This window comes from Kryptolebias marmoratus, linkage group LG19 (genome assembly GCF_001649575.2).
Source record: "Kryptolebias marmoratus isolate JLee-2015 linkage group LG19, ASM164957v2, whole genome shotgun sequence".
Lineage (NCBI taxonomy): Eukaryota > Metazoa > Chordata > Actinopteri > Cyprinodontiformes > Rivulidae > Kryptolebias > Kryptolebias marmoratus.
Window position 1 is genome coordinate 11,037,508 of NC_051448.1, and position 17,283 is coordinate 11,054,790.

The 17,283-nt window shown below is 42.7% G+C and overlaps 1 protein-coding gene across 3 annotated transcripts; it reads left to right on the forward strand.

The window, feature by feature from the left end:
• The first annotated feature begins 1,864 nt into the window (after positions 1–1,864).
• Positions 1,865–16,924, forward strand: LOC108240133 (nuclear receptor coactivator 7). Of its 3 annotated transcripts, none has more exons than XM_017423344.3 (17): positions 1,865–2,020; positions 2,725–2,878; positions 6,476–6,612; positions 8,230–8,291; positions 8,624–8,731; positions 8,826–8,921; positions 9,111–9,236; positions 10,100–10,284; positions 10,680–10,834; positions 12,097–12,657; positions 13,226–13,397; positions 13,546–13,693; positions 13,810–13,935; positions 14,027–14,179; positions 15,073–15,168; positions 15,256–15,329; positions 15,421–16,924. In XM_017423344.3, the coding sequence occupies exons 2-17, from the start codon at positions 2,841–2,843 to the stop codon at positions 15,554–15,556; spliced, it is 2,373 nt and encodes a 790-aa protein (XP_017278833.1). In that variant the 5' UTR covers positions 1,865–2,020; positions 2,725–2,840; the 3' UTR covers positions 15,557–16,924. The 3 variants fall into 3 exon arrangements, with proteins under 3 accessions (XP_017278833.1, XP_024863245.1, XP_017278834.1); XM_025007477.2 differs by having other exon boundaries at positions 13,286–13,397; XM_017423345.3 differs by having other exon boundaries at positions 10,713–10,834; positions 15,421–15,556.
• Positions 16,925–17,283: the final 359 nt, after the last annotated feature.

Here is a 17,283-nt window from a genome sequence, read left to right on the forward strand (position 1 = left end):
GTTATAAGCAAACCAAAACAAGCAAGCGAGCAGACAGCATCATAGGAACAAAGAGGGTGGAGTGGCACATTTTGATCTGTCACGTCGATACCGTGGTGGCGTTTGAAAAGGGGGACGATGATACCCAGAGCCACGGAGTCCCTGCCAACACAAACCCTGATCCCAAGCCACTTTCCACAATCCTTTGCTCCTAGCCGGGTTAAGGAGAGGAGGGGGCAGACGGGTGGAGGGGGTGGGTTGGAGCTGACGAAAGTCTGAACAGGCCGGAGGAGCGACACACAGGCGCCATGGCGATCCCTAAGACAACTTATCTCCTCTCTCTCAGTGATAGCGCCTGTCAAAATAACTGCCAAGATACACAGCCAGCAAGGAACTGGTTAACTTGTCCAAATCAGAGGCCTCGAGTCTTTGTCTTTCTCCAGCGTAGATGGTTAACTGCAGCTACATTATCTCACTGCATTCCTCAATCCTCCGAGAGACAAAGAAAAACACCAAAATACAATTAATTTACATTTAAGCCAGACATTTGAAATGAAAAATACAGGTGACGCTGCAAACTTATGACAAGATTGAGATTTGATATGGACATCCAGAGACTTCTTTGAGGTTTTATCTTTGACTTGGAAAGGGGCTAAACTTAAAAACTATAATGCAGGTCTTTTCAAGGCCATAGACGTGTTTAATTAGTTAGTAAATGAAATGCTCTACATACTGGCCCCATAGCCCCTAAACTCAAACTCTTTAAATGGGGGGAAAACAGTCATTTATGAAGGACTGTCGCCACCTGGTGGTTATAGTTGGTGACTGCCTCAGAGTGGGTCCAGGAGGGCTAAATTATCTCTCTCCATCATGGCTGGATGGTGACATGAGAAACTTCTGGCACAGACAGATATATTGAAGGCCCCTGAGTTTTACAGCAGAGGGACAAGACAACAAAAACAGCATAAACAAAACAAAAACAACTTGTGTTTTATCCAAGTGTGTAATTGTTGCTGTTATATGTCTTTTTTAGTGTCTAATGTTGAATATTTTACATCTTTTGGTGCCTTTTTTAATCTCATATGACCTTTTATGTAATATTTTAGCCATTGTATCTGTTTTTTTCTGGCCATTTTTGCATTTATTAGTTGATGTTTTGTGGAGTTTTTGAAATCATTGTGTGTTCAGCCTTTATATAGATCATGACAGCAAATCAATCCTTTGAGCCACATTTGGCATAATGTGTACCTTATTTGCCTTATATGCCAGTGACTGTTGTTATTTTTTTTATTTTTTTCAATTTTGTTTTTACAGTTTTATATCTCATTAAAGTTTTATATCTAACCTATTCATAACTTTGCCTTTCTTTGTTGCTTTTCAGCGTTACTTTGAGCATTTTCTAAACAACACATATTTCATCAGTTTTAATTAACTCTAACTCACATAAATAGGTAAATTTATAGTAAGTGTGTCCGCCTTGTGTGTTCTACAAATGCTAAATTTTGAGTAAAAGCCTTTGCATCTGTTTGTGGAAATGCTAAAAATTAAGTTGTTGCTTATGAAGAGCAATACAGTATTTCCCGGACTGGGAATCGAACCCGCGCCGAGACAGTGACAGCGCTGACTCCTAACCACCAAACCACTAGAAACAGAATTTGCGCTGAAGGTCTTATGGATTCAAAAAATAATCGAAAATTGATCAGTTTGTGGCTCATCCTTATTGATAACTGAAAATTGCTTCAAGCGTCACGCGGTATTATTTAACGTTGCTAGGATACAAACGGGAAATAACGTTAAAAAAACGAACTCGCGCGTGTTTTTACGTTACCACGCTCATGACGGCAGGGGGCGTTGCGAAGGGAGGAGCCACTTTTTTTTTTTTTTTTTAATGTAGCAGCTAGAAGATGCTCGCGAGGCATGCGGGCTGTCTCAGCGACACGCTCCGTGTCGGTCAGGTTCAGCGCTTCGCGGCGTCGTTCCGCGCGGATGTGAGCCGTTCGCCCGTCGAGGCCGGAATGCAGCCAGCTCGGAACGCCCCGCGGTAAGACACGGACGGACCGCGGCGGCTGCCCTTTTTTTAACGGCGGACGCTTCGGGTCGCTTATTGTCTGTGTAAACAAAATAGCTAGCTGTAGCGCCATTAGCAGCAGCTGGAAGCAGATTGGACCTTTGCTCGATGTGTCTATTTTTTTTTTGTTTGCTCGAATCTGGCAGCGGCTCGGCTTTGAACCAGCACGCCTGGGTTCATGTTTGTTAGCCGTCCTTCCTCCTCAGAAGGAGGCTGGACATCCAGAAATGACCATTTAGCAGTCTCCTCGTTATATAACACCTCCAGGCTCTGAACTCAAGTTTTATTTTGTTTATGGTTCACTGAGGTGCGTGCAACCTTTTGCTTCACCTGATTGTTTTACAGCCAGCCTGCATCTCGGGCCGTGTTTACATTAAACAGATTCAGTGCTAATTATAGACAAACAGACTTCGGTGGTTATATAATAAAACATGTGGGAACCAGGAGCAGATGTGCTTCCAAGTGGCGTAAGCCTTTAGGTATGCCTTCCTCTAACCTGACATGATTATATTGCAGGATGCTTTCATCGCCCTCCACTTAAGCTGAGTGACTGATGGGATCAGTTATTGGGTTTTGTTGAGTTTTTTTTTTTTTTGCAGCCCACTGAGTGCTGCTGAGTGAGGAGACACGCTGAGAGCTTTCTAATTTCCTTCCTCCCTCCTCTGTTGTTTTTGCAGGACCAGAGAGGGGAGTGTGAGAGCGCGAGGGATCTGAGCCACACCGAGGGGCCTGTCTGCTGTCTGTGTGAATGCACTGAATGTGACTGCGTGCAGAGCCGCAGCCCTCCGGTCTGATGGAGAAGAGAGACAGGAAGCAGGGGTATTTTGACAGGTACTGAGTGGCTCTCGTTTTCTTTTTTGGGCGACAACCTCGTGAGTCCCAGTGTCTGTTTTTTTTGTTTCGTTTAACGGAAATCGTTCTGTGCTCGGGTCCATTTCCAACTTCCTGTAAATACAAAAAAACAAAAACAGATTTAAGCGCTTGATTGTTTGAACAGGATTTGCTTCTTCTTCTTTTTCCTTCTTCTTCTTCAGCAAAACAGGTCAGTGGATCTCCACAAGTTTCACATTGAATAAAGGAACATATGAGTCAGTTTTTGGCCTTTTCTCCTACAGGGTATTATGATATTATAATGCAACTGCATCTTTTGGAGTGGATCCCAAATAAGTGACGTAAAAGTTTAAATAAATACCAGTCCCATCACCAATGTTCAGGAAACATCTTATTCAAACTAACATGTTGATATGCGTGTGGAGGTAGACAAATTAATCAGCTGATTTTAATAAAGTGACGTTTGACCGTGCCAGGCGTTAAGGTACCAGCTGTTGGTACTGTAGCCAATAGTTTAGCTTTTTAAGCAAGAACGCTCTTCTTTATATTTGTTTTATGCCTCCAAGTCCTTCTAAGTGTTGTAAAATCTATGTTTATTTAAGTTAAATGGAAAAATACATATTGGAAACAAGTGTTGTGTATCGGCCTAAATTCTAAAGTAAGAGAAAAAGAAAAGTATCATTCGATCTCTTTCATGCAATGTTGTTCAGATAGTTTTAAGCTAACCTAATTTCTTTGTTTTTTTGCTTCCAAGCAGCCAGTCTATCTTGTAATATTTAAAAGTGCAGTGTGTGTATGTGTGCTTTTAAAAAATGAGGAAATGTGGACAAGTGGAGGACAAAAAAGAAGGAAAATGCCATCTGCAGCTGATGACTAGTGTCTGAAAGTCGTTGTCTTTAAGAACCAGGAAAAACGGTCCAGCAAGGCCCTGACACAGGACCGGAGAGATGAATCATCCTTCAGCTGATCATCTGCTGTGTGTCAAGTTTTTAAGCTTTTAGATTTAAGAAAAGTGAGAACGGATCGTGCCTTTTCTTGCAGGCTGACTGTGTCGAAGCAGTACCGGCTGGCCGCTAAATTGTAAAGTGTCGACACGACACATGAGTTCAGAAGCCTTTTCGTGTCTGGATTCATTCACGGCTCAGAGTTTAGCGACTCCACAAACGAGCAAAGAAGCATCACTCCACAAATGTCTGGGTTCTGGGCTGAAAAAATCAATGAAAAAGCAGCCAATGCTAAGTCCAAATATTCAGAGAACCTGAAGAATTATTGATCAGGACCACTTTGAAAGATGTAAATAAAAGCCTTGCTCCTTGGGGAGGATGAGAGATGACTTAGGACTTGTGCACAGCCCTGTATATTCTTATCACTGTTAAGTATCTGATCTGCATTCACCTAACAAGACCTCATTTAGTCGGAGTAATGCGTCAGAGTTCAGTGCAGTTCAGTCAGTAGGGCCCGTGTTGATGTTGAAACTGGATTTTGTCAGAACTGTAAAACGGGGGCAGATGTGTGGAAAGAGGCTTGTAGAGTGACGAGAACTTATCAGAGCCATCGGGGAATGGCGGCCCCTCGGCTTTTTGTGACGTTTGTGCAGGTGAAGCGTTTCATGGAGCGGCGTGTTGGACTGATCTGTGTGGATGCAGGTAAACTCGGCGGGTCTACAGTTCTGTGTGCAAAAACCTCTAAAAAAGCTGCATTTCAGAACTAGAAAAACAGATTAACTCGTCCTAATTAAAGTGGGTGCATTTCGGAACACCTAAGATGTGTCTTTAACGCAGAAACGGAAGTAAATTTCTGCCTTTGCCATGTTTGCATGGTGATTGTACCACCAGGATGTGATACGCTGTGAGGTTCCTCGGTGCTGAACGGGCTTGTTTCTTTCTGATCGTGTCTCAGATGACTCCTTCTGACTGTGCTGTCAGTCTGGATCCAACCAGGCATTTTTCACGTGCGCGGCCCTGTTCTCTTGATTCGTTTATATTGGAAATATTATATTATAGTAATGAATCACCTTGTTGCGTCACCCGGCAACCACTAATCATCCGATCAGCTGTGTACCGGTTTTTCTTGGAGTGCAGGTTGTCTAAACTCATTCAGAGGTGGCTTTTCTGCCCGTCTGTCATGCAAGTCTCAGCTGGTCTGCAGCAGGTCATGTAAAGCGTTAACACACACCTTCATCTCCCGTCCTGTAGTGGCGATGAGCCATCTAGGATGTTTTGATGCGGATTCTTAAGTTTTGACGATATCAGACATGGAGATGTGAGCCCTTTTCTTCGCTCGCGTCGCTGTGAATACGAGCGTTGCCTCGCTCGTGCTACTTCAAGCTTCGGTGACTCTTGCAACTTGCAAAAGACGGGTGCAGTGCCGCTGTAAGCAAACATTTGAAAGCTTTACTTGATAACAAAGGAATCGGAATACACTTTTAGCTTTTTCTCTTATTGATTTGGTATCTTTCTCCATTAATAGGCTCGTGGAGGTTCTGTTTTTGCTATTACGTGACGCCAGAAACATTTTAAAGCTCCACCTAGAGGCTGTTGGAGGTATTTCACTCAAACCCACCTTTTCATTGGCCTTGTGCCTCGGACCTGTGGGCCGTTTTCATGTTTTAGATCCGGGTTGCTGTCTCAAACACTCCACAGGAGAAACGTCAGAAAGAAACTCGTTTAGTGGAATGGTAACTTACCTGGTGATTACTGTCTTTCTGGAACAGAAAACCCAAACTTTCCCTGCATCTGAGGGCTAACAAACTCAGAGTTTCCATCCGTTTTTTTTTTTACAACAGTCCGCTCACTGGAAGCAGAGCCGCTGTTTACAAACTGAGCGCTACGAGAAGACGAGCTAAGCGGCAGATGTTGCGACGAAAAGGGAGACTTTGATCTGAACGTCTGAGAAAAGCCCCCGGGTGAAACAGATGGTGCTGCAGAGAGCCTCTGTAGAGTCTGGAGCTCACCTCCAGATCCATGTGGCTTCTGTTAAAATGAGAGACTACGGGACGAGAGGCCTCCAGTCCATCTGTCTGCGGACGTATCGACCCGATCTCTCCTTTCCATTAAAGCACTCGAATACTCGAGATGTGCTTTGTGCACGGTTCTTTCATTCCTCCCCTGCTTGAGGCCCCGCAGGCCATCTTCACTCCAGTCCCTAGGTGTATCTCATAAATCTTTTTTTTATTTTTGTCAACATATTCATATCCTCTCAGTGAGCGTGCATTACCTGAGGTGCACCACTAACCCGACATCCCAGTGAAGTGCACTGCAGCGGGCTGCTTTAATGTACCTCTTCATTTGCTCAGCTATCAATGATTAAACGGGGAGAAACAGCAGTCTGAGCAGACAACTCGAAGCAAAGCAAAGATGAGCGATAGTTTCACCACTGAAGGCAACAAGGCTTGTTTATACCTGCTGTTTACAGATTGTGGCACATTAAAAATGCACAAGAAATGTAAAACTAAGAATCTTATTCACAAAACAAAAGATCTGATCTATGATTTTTGCTCATGACCAATTGCGGCGCAAGATTTCTTTAGCCTTCCCTCGTTTTTTTATGTAAAGAAATATAACTATAATATTATATTTTTGCTCTCCCCCCCCTCAGGCTGAAAAGGCGGAAGCAGCTCAGGTCCGGCCAGTCGGAAAAAAGTCCAAATGAGCGGAGCTCCGCGATCATCTCCTGTGAGCCTGAGCCCAACAAGAAGACCGACTTTCAGAGAGTAAAGCCACCTGGAGGTTTAGGTAAGACATGACAAAGATTTTTGATTCTTTTTCAGTCTTCTAGGGGGGAAAAAAACAGTTTTATTTTGCTCAATTAGACATAATCTGAGGTTCCCAACTGACTCCAGATCTTTTTTTTTTTTTATGTAGAACAGTTTTTTGATGCAGTCAATTAGTTTGTCTTCTCAGTAATATTTTGATTATTGCAACCACTCAAGCTGACACAAATAAATGAAATTAAACACAAAAATCCTGTCTTAGTTTAAAACTTTTTGACGATAAGGAAATTGAATTCAATAATGGGAAAACCTGGTGTGATTTATCATTACTCTATGCACAACTACTGTGTATTTTTTTTCTAATCAATCCATTTTTTTTCTACTAAGTTGGTTGTTTTGATTTATTTTTAACTGTGTATCACGATGATCTAAATGTTCCTTTATTGTTTTAAATGACTTTTCTATAACAAAGTGACACAAAGTCCATCTGACCGGGGAATCGTTTGTGGTTGATTGACCTCAGCAGTTTTGAACGGGAAGTTGCACAACCTTTTTCCTGCACTGTTTTAGAGTTAACAGTAACGTAAAAGCGCTTTATTCATAAAGTTTGCGAGGCAGCAAGATTTGCTACCAGTAAAATATAAAAAACTCTTAACAAGTCTACATAATCCAAGCCTTTTTGCCTTTAATATAAACCATTCAAATGGGATAATAAAAGTAATTTGAGCTCATTTTATTCTGCTCTCCGTCTTGGATTATATCATTATGTTTTTATCTCACTGTGTACATTCAGAATCAGTACAATTTGTTGTAATGGATCGGTATAAATGAGCTGCTTTTGTGTAAAATAAATCCGTGGCTTCATATTTAGACAAAACAATCGTCATGCGAGGCTTTTTTAAAGTACAATATGAGCTTTAACTGAATCGTGGAGATTGGTTTCGGCAGATATCTTCCCCGATCGTAGCACATCCTCAGTAATAATGGACTTGCTGTGGCGCAGCCAGCTGTGTAAACTCTGATATAATGAGCTTCAGGCTGCAATAATGCAGTCGCATTCGAACGCATTCAGCGGCGTATCGATGCACAACACTGTCAGCCGTGGTGTCAGCCACAGCTCAGTACGCGGCGAACGCAGTGCAGTGCTCAGAGCAGGGAGGGAGTCCTGGTGTTTCATGCTGAGGACATTTACGGGCAGACGCAGCTGGAGTGTGAGAGAAGCCAATGCCTAGTCATCGTCTAAGTGCCAGAGCGTCAGGGAGGGGTGCACTAATGGCTTCTCTGTCCTGGCGAAACGAAAACGCTGACTATGCATCTCTTCTACAAGAAGAGTGGAGTTGTCTTTGTTTACGTACAACAACTGCTTCACATGTCAGCGTTTTAAAGCTGGTATATCTGGTACTGACTAAGTAACCCGAGTTTTTTAAATGGCTCCTTCTGCTCAGGTGTTTCTTTTTGTTCCCCTAACTGGATGGTGATTTCATTGGTTGATGCTGAAGCCGAAAAGGGCGATAAGGTTTTTGCTCGCGTGTGGGCTTGTCCGTCTTGTTTGCAAAATATCTCATGAGCTACCAGACGGATTTTGGCGAAACTCTCAGAAAGTAATCATGTTCTCCTTTTTCTGCTCTCGCACCTTCAGGGGATGGCTGTAGAAGAAACAAGATGGAGAGGAAGAAGCCTCCAGGCACAGTGGAGTTCATTGTGAGCAACACGACACTCACTACAACCGTTGTAAACAACACACTGCCATAGCTGTGGGATTCTGTTTGAGCTGTGAGAATATATGAATTTTTATGACCCTGAACACCCATATAAAGGTATCATAATACTAAATTTATGCAGTGGAACGCACACCGGCGGTGCACGTTATCTTATCTGAACGTGGACATCCATCAAGGGGTGCTGCAGCACCCTCTGCAGCTCTATTTACCACAGCCTTTTTCATAGAAGACTGAATTTATTATTTTCACCAGCGTGTATTTTAAAACGCTGTTAGCCCCGGTTTTGACGGAGAAGCTGATCTCCTGTTGCAGGTGGGACCCGATGATTCTCTCAGCAGCATCGCACTTAAATTCAACACCACCCCAAACAAGCTGGTCCAGCTGAACAAGCTCTTCTCTCGCAGCGTCTACCCCGGCCAGGTGAGGGGTGAGGGGGACTGAATCGATCCCGTTACGCTGCTTCACTCTCCTCACTACGGATGAGCTGATTGTTTGCTGTCCACCGTTATTGCAGAAGCTGTTTGTCCCTGATGTGAGCCAATCGGAAACTGACCTCAAGTCTCCGACTTCCTCCGACCCCTCCGTCACTAATGGCGTTTCTGAAAAACATGTAAGTGTATCCAAAAAAGGTGTTAAAAGTACCTAAATGGGAAGTCGTTATTGTATAATTCTTACCATGCACACCATGTTTTTGTTCTTATTTTATGACTGGTGTCATAAAGGTCACAATTTTCCCGCCTAATATCAACAAATCAGTCTGGAGGAGACTTTTCTAATTTGTTTGTTCAATGTGTTTCAGAATTGCACCCAAAGCTGCCGGTCAGCGAAGTCCATCCGCCGGGAGCTCTCCCCAAACTCTGAGGACGAGAGCCCAGCAACGGTTAAATTCATTAAGATGAGCTGCAAATACTTCACTGATGGCATGGTAAGACGCTGAGAGGACTTGGTGACATTGCCTGATAATGTAGCTGAACTTTGAAAGCACAGATATATTTAGCATGTTATGTGAACAGTCAGTATCTTACCTGTAGTAGACTGTCGTCAGACTGATCTAAGTTTGGAGAATACTAAAGAAACTCTCACAGAGGAGTCGACTAATGGCGGCTTGTAACATAGAGCAGGTTTTTACAAAGTAAAATAATCCGAACTCAAATCTTTTTATAGCTGTGTGAGTATTTTTAATGCTTTGTCTATTTTGTGTAAGACTTTTTTGCCAACAAAACATCCTCGTTGCTATGGTAACTGCGCCGGCTGCTGAATTTACAGTGCTGAAGCTCAGGTGCCTCCGTCAGGAGTGGTTTTGCTTCTGTAATCGGCCACTTCTTCTAGTTATGGATGTTGTTTTGAGATTGGACCGGCAGAACAAAGACTCGTAGCAGATACGTGTCGTGTAGTTACCGTAGCAACAAGCTTTTCAGACGATAAAATGGTAACAACTGGAAATTTGACTCCCTCGTGAGAACGTTGGCCTTGTTCTTCAGTTTCAAATCACTCTGGCAGCTGGTCAGGTAAGATACTGACTGCTTAGAAATTCTCCACACAAGCCTGACTTCAAAAACAAGAAAAAAAAAGAATCCGCTTTAAGAGCGGAAAAACGTTTTGGCGGAGCAGTTGTTACACAACTTCTCTTGTTTTCCTCCAGTAAGACTAACTCGAATCGAGAGCTGTGATGACGTCTCTTCCTGGTTTTTTCAAACACATTTCCTCATTTGGAGACTCTCTCGCTCTCCTCCTGTTGGCGAAAGCCCTGACCGCCGTCCCAGCTGTAAACGTCTTGTTTTGTTTTAGGGAGTGGTCGGCGGCGTGTTAATTGTGACGCCCAACAACATCATGTTTGACCCGCACAAGTCTGACCCCCTGGTGATCGAGAACGGCTGCGAAGAGTACGGCCTCATCTGCCCCATGGAGGAGGTGGTCTCCGTGGCGCTGTACGACGACGTGTCGCGCATGAAGCTCAAAGACGCTCTGCCATCGTAAGGCGTCTTTCTGTCCTCCTCTTCCAGGCCTCCGCCCTGACTCCTCCTGTTCTTGTTCCTCATCTGAGATTAGATTTTGCTTTTCCTGAGCTGCATGGAGTTCTGTCACCTGAAAAATCTCCCATTTCAAACAAAAAGGTCAAACCATTTCCTTTAGTTTGTCTGTGCTCACTCAGTCTCACCACTTTTTGATTCGTCAAATCATTTGTTCTATTTGACATTTTGGTTGTTTTACATCACATTTATTCATTTGGGTGTCATGTTAATTTCTGTTGCACATCTTCTGTTTTTTCTTTGTCTGTTTGTTCTTTTTTTTTTCCGTTTCCTGTGCGTTTTTGCCCCTCCCCTCCCCATCCTGTTTCCGGTCTGTGTGATTCCTGGTGACCTCACAGAGACCTACCCCAGGATCTGTGTCCTGTCTACAGGCCCGGGGAGTGGGAGCAGCTGCCTTCAGAGCGAGAACTGAACCCCTTCAGTCGGTATGAAGCACTCGAACCCAAACGGACGATAGTTCTGGATGACATTGAATCTACCCTCTCTGAAACTGGTAAGACGTCACCAAACATGGACGTTCGTCATCCATTTGAACAGAACTCATATTATCTTGATTATACCTTCAAAGTTTTAATTTAACTATTAAAAAACAGTTAAGGCTGACTGTTAATTTATCAACAAGGCACATTGAAAAATAAAAGTGTTTTGATACGAATTAAAAATTTAACTTTTATGACAAAAATAATAATTGTAGGTGGCCTTCAACAAGTTGGGTACCACAAACCTAAATTGTGGTAATGATCTACAGTTTAGATCATTATTCAAACGATCCGAACTGTAGTTCAGATCATTTGAATAATGATCCTCTGCAAAGTTTATGGAGAAATAATGTCTACCTTTTGTTGTTGTTGTTAGCTCTTCAGACACCCTCAGTTTGGAAAAAATGGTTCAGTTCTGATCGGACTGACAAGCAAACGGGACAGTCTTTACGGGACAAAACCCAAAGTGAATTTCTGACTCCAGTCTCAAAGGTTTTAAATCAGTTTATGCAAACAGTGTTTTATAATCCTTTACTTTGTCAGTTTCACATTACATAGATGTGTACAAAGGCAAATAATAACAGCAGCAACTAGCTGTAGCACTTCTGGTGATACTTCCAGCAGAAGTATCCTAATATTCCTCAGTGCAAAGTTGCTTAAAATCCCATTTTTCGCGGAGAACTGTTGCTTTAAGACAACAGTAACCTACTTTGATCTTAGTCCTCTTCGACCAGCCGGCGGCTCATAAATCTGGTCTGTTGCTCCAAACTGAGGCTGTCCAAAGATCACAGATAAGGTAATAATTATTCATAACCTTTCCACAGAGTCCCACTTTATAAGATCCGAACTATCCCATTAAAGGTGTTTATTGTGGACTTTGAGCTGAGTTGAGTTAAGGCATGGTCTCATTTTATCTTCAGCTGCTTTTACAAGCGTCATGCAGATTCCTGAAAGTCTTCCTCAGTTAAACAGTGGTTTTGATTTGTCGTCTTTGTAATCTTATTAGGAGGTTTGAAAACCTGCCTGATTAACTTTTAGTTCTCAGCAGGCAACTGTGATGTTATACTTCAGTAACTATTTATTTAGGAAAATGATAGACCAAACCACTTTGTCTTTAATGTTGATTTATCAAGGTTTTATATTCTTTTAACATTTAGATATTGGTGTTGATTAAATAACACATTTTTTTGTGACTTGTTTGGATTGTTGTATCAATACAAATGTAGACTTTTTCATAAAATGTGTTATCCTTAAACTAAAACATTCTTGTTGGCAGTGAGTGCAGAGGGTGAGCAGACGGAGAAGTCTCCATCAGACGAAGGATTTACCGAACTGGACCCTGCTGTCAATGGGAGCACTGAGGACGCGGACGGGACGTCCTCCACGTCGCTCAGCGCCATCAGCAGGGACCCGCATGAACTCGCAGCGCCGAGCTGCACAAGCCAGGACAAAGACGGTTCAATGCTCAGTCACCTTAAACGGAGGCTGGACGACGAAGAGGACGAAGGTGTCGCTCGGAACAGCTCCATCGAGGACGGAGAGTCGATGCGATCCTCCTTAGAGACTGAAAACCAGGCGGCCCTGCACGTTCAACCTGCGAGCCAGCAAGCAGGCGAAACCAAAGATGTGAAATCTGAAGGACCGGAAGAGCTGCTGGGTGTCGCAGGTGACAAAATAATCCAGAAGCTCAGTCTTCAGGAGGATTCGGAACGTCGTGGGACAACTGGTCTGGAGAGACGAGGTCCAGACAGACCAGCAGAGGGTGTGGAACTGAGGAAAAACTACGAGTCAGAGATGAAGTCTTGGCTGCTGAAGAGGATGCACGTTCCAATAGAAGGTCCAAAATCTACATATTTCAAATACAAATAAGTGGACTGATAATGTTATTGAGTTATTTACATTTTGATTAAGAGAAACTGTATTTGTTTTAAAAATTCACTCTGAATGCTGAGTTCTGAATGAACAAACACAACAAAAGCAACACTAGCTAGAAGCTAAAAGTAACAAAAGGCTACCTAAAAGATAAGATTAGCAAAATCATAGCTAAAAGCTAAACTTAGCAAGACAGTAGCCATATACTAAACGTAGCATAATAAGACAAAAAATGGAGCAGAGACAACATTGTTCTTAAAGGACCTGAGGAATTTCTTTTGGAAAATATTTGTAAATAAAGCTGAATATTTTGCAAAGTATAAAGGTTACAAAAACTAAAAGTCATATCACCCGACTCCTAAATGAGATGGAAGTTTTGATATAAAAATGGCTAAAATAGCACAAAGTCTGTATCAGTGCTGAATCAGCTTTGACCCAAAGTGTTGTAGATGTCAGACTTTTTCAGCACCTTTTAAAAAGTACTAAATATAGCTGAATTTTTTTTTGTTTTTTTTATAATCATTATTTGGCAGACATGCTTTTATCGTCAGAGGAGAAAAGTAAAAACCCACCCATGTTCCTCTGCTTCAAAGTCGGAAAGCCGATGAAGAAGTCGTTTGCCGTCGGCATGACGTCCAGTCCCGCCCGCTCCTTCGGGGGTCTGGAGACGCAGCCGGAGTACTGGTTTGCTGTGCCGCTGGAAAGGTGAGATGATGGCACCACCCATTCATAAAAACTACATTTTGTTATAGACGTTGCACAGTTTTTTATAGTAATACTGCAAATAATGTTCACATGAAGTAAAATATATGGGCAAATTTTGTTTGGTTTTAAAGTGAAATGTCTTTTCCAGGGTGCACGACCTGTATTCCTTTTTCGTTCAGTGGTCTCCTGATGTTTACGGGAAGGAAGCTCGGGAGCAGGGCTTCGTCGTGGTGGAGAAAGATGAGCTGGACATGATCGATAACTTCTTCAGTGACCCTGCCTCCTGCAGCTGGGAGGTGAGGGAAATCCTGTTTTCATTCCCAACCCCCACCGTTTGGCCTTTTTGCATCGCGACAGTCGCCGCTGTGACGGGTGTTCAGATTTCTAACGCGGAGTTCCTCCCATGTTCCAGATCATCACCATCGACGAGGCGAAACGCAGGCAGAGCTTCGGCAGCTGTGACAGGGACGCGGCTGTGGATGCTCTGCCCCTGCTCGTCGACAGCAGCGATCTGCTGCAAGACACGAACATCGAGAAGGTAAGTCGGTCCTCTCTGTCATAGAGACAAATCCTCTTTGTGTCTCGTCGTCTGATCCGTTTTTGTTTTGTTTTCTTTTTGCCTCCTACAGCTTGCCTGTCGCCTTCCAGCCCGTGTGCAGGGATACCCATGGAGACTGGCCTACAGCACTGAGAAACATGGGACCAGCCTGAAGACTCTGTATAGGAACCTGGCAGACGTGGACAGTCCTGTGCTGCTCGTTATCAAAGACATGGACGACCAGGCAAATAACACTTTGACAGTGACGCCCTCTTGTGGTGACAAAAGAGAAATAGTGTATAAAAATAAAAAGGTTCCTGTCAGGCTGAAGATGCGTTTCCACCATTTAACCCAGAGCCTTTTTACCCTAATAGTTAGTCCTTATGTTTCCTTTATAGGCTGAGCTACAGGGTTCATTAGACAAACTAAGCTTTAAACATTTGTGTATGAATCATTTACCCTGATGTGCTCTGTTCATGGTGAGGGAAACCCTTCCTTCCAGCCGTTCCTCTGTGCCTGAAAAGTTATTATTATAATCTCATATCTGGACTTACCTGACTCCCGGTCAATAATCTCCTGCACTTTTGTGTTGTTGTAGTTTAATGTGACACAAAGTAGAAGTTCCACTTTGTCGTCAGTCCACAAAATGATTCAGTTTTTGCTTTTTTTTTTATGCTTGTCTTTTTCTTTCTTGTGTTTAAAGTTCGTGTAAGCTTAATGCTCATTCTCCACGTCTCTTTTTCTGTTTCTGGTGCCTTTTTTGAGGCAGCATTACAGTTCCTACAGCGTTATGGGTTGTTTGTTTTTTTTGCACCTGTGTGTAGATGAAAACATTTGTAGAAATGGATATTTTTTAGAAAAGTAAAAAGATTGTTTAGGGGGGGGGAACGAGTCATTCCCACATGGATGCCTTAAAAATATGCCTTGCATATTTTTAATTTACCCCAGTAAATACAGAGTAAACAGAAGAGAGTAAAGAATGGCCTCAAAAAATGACCCTGATTTCAGAAAAAGCTTCCTGAAGTGGAAACGTGCCCTGTAGTAGTTAAATATAATTATCAATTTTATCAGCTGAAATGTGGTTAAGTTGGTTGATTCCTGGATAAAAAGGTAAAATTTAATTTCCTTTTATTACAGATATTTGGGGCGTTTTCAACCGACCCCTTCAGGGTCAGCGAGCACTTCTATGGCACCGGGGAGACTTTCCTCTATAGCTTCTGCCCTGAAATTAAGGTTTCTGATCAATTTGTTTAAAAGAACTAATAATCTACAGTATAAAACTCTGATTCTGAAGCCTTAACGCTTGGTTTATTCTTTCAGGTGTACCGCTGGACGGGAGAGAATTCCTACTTTGTGAAAGGCAACACAGATTCTCTGCAGATGGGAGGAGGAGGGTGCGTACACCTGCCTGATGTCTGAGATGTTGCTAACAAGTTAAAATTGTTTTCAAACTGTCAAAAAAAAAAAAAAAAACTTGTCCCGCAGAGGTCAACTGGGTCTTTGGCTGGATGCCGAGCTGTACCGAGGCACCACCACCAAATGTTCCACCTTCAACAACCAGCCCCTTTCCTCGCAGCAGGACTTCAGCATCCGCAGCCTGGAGGTGTGGAGCTTCGAGTAGCCTCGCCCCGCCGAAGCGCGGGCGTTTGACCCCGCGTCGCTTGGGAGGCGAGCCGACAGCCGTCCGCAAACGGCACGAACGCGCACCGTGAGACGGACGCAGACGGGCGAGGCCGCGACATCGGCATTCCCTCAGGTCTGCTGACGGGTTTACGTCCGTTTTGAGGCGGAGGTGTGAGAAAACGAAGTCTGCACTCATCGCATTTCATCGACCGCCTTCGAACACAGACGTGGGCTCCGGCTTCCCCACCATAAAGGCTGCCGTGAACTTTAAACAGCTGATGTTCCTGTTTACGTTAGTCCAGAATGAGCTGCTTTGTGTTAAAGAATAGGAAGTGCTGTGGGCGTTTCTTTGCAGAAGTAATGGTAATGTTCTAGTTTGTATGTTTGACAGCGTACAACGTTATGTACTGGATAACTTTAGGATGGTAATCTTTATGTCACAATTGACTTAAAACTTGAAGCAAAGTCAATCAACTCTCAAATCGGTTTACATTGGAAGTGCTCACCTTCCCTTAAATCTGACCTTGTCTCATTTTTTTTTTATTCCTAAATGAATATCAATATAATGTTTTCATTCTCTGTTCAATCCAAATCGACTGCTAGAACCTGAAAAAAACGTTTGCAATTACCAAATATTTTCTTTTGCTATTTTTTTCTTCTGTTTTTTTATAAGGAAAGTTGTTGTTTTTTTTAAGTTGCTTTAAATACTTCATATACTATTTCCTACTTAAACGAATTCCTTTCTCACCCTGAATATATTTTTTTAGACTTGTTTGTTTAGTTGCGTTTTTCTTTTCTTTTTGCTTTTTTTGGGTGTTGTTGAGCCAGTAGAGGTTCACCACGTGGCCTCTTTGCACTACAGGATGCATCCATCGCTGTGTTGTTAGCCCTTTTGTATTAAAGCATTACTTCAATATGAAATTGTTACTGAATGTTAATGAATCATAAAACCACAGAGGAGAGGCTGCCTGTCCAATCATAGTCCACGCTTTGCTTTATTTAAGTAAGGATTGAGAAGGAACCATCCGTTGTTGCACTCTGATATACCACTAACTAAACATCCAGCTCTACTAACAGAAATGAAATGTTCCTTTAGGCTTGTAGTGCATGAACCTTCAGCACGGCATCTGACACCACTACCTGCCAAACTACTTCCTGAGGCCAGTGACCGCTTCATCTGAAAAACAAGCTCTTCTTTTTACGATGTTCAGTGTTGTGACTGTGAATGCTCCCCAATAGAATCGTATTTGTGAATCCAAGACTGCTTTGTTCTGCGATGTCACCGAGAATCTATTTATTGTGTTGTTACTGCAACCACGTATAAACCTAAATAAATGTTGAATATACGCATATATATATATATTTATGACAACGAGTTGGTCGTCATTTCATATTGCGGAAGAGGCTTTAAACGGATTCATTCACTGTGATCATGTTCCAGTATGTCAGAAACTCATGAATCAGTGATTCAGGAAGTCGTCATCCCCTCAAAGATAGTAAACTAAGAAGATGAATCACTCTGTTGATTAAAATTGACATTAAGAGTTGCTTAAAAGGAAGATGAGAATGTACTGGGGAGAAGAAGGGAAAATGACTAATTAATTACTCTTAATTTATCTTATAATTTGAGTTTCTATTTGAAATACTGAAGGAAGTGTCAACTTCAAAGACTGTAGAGATAGACCCTCTGTAACAACCTCCTTTGTCATCTGCTTCCAAGCCATA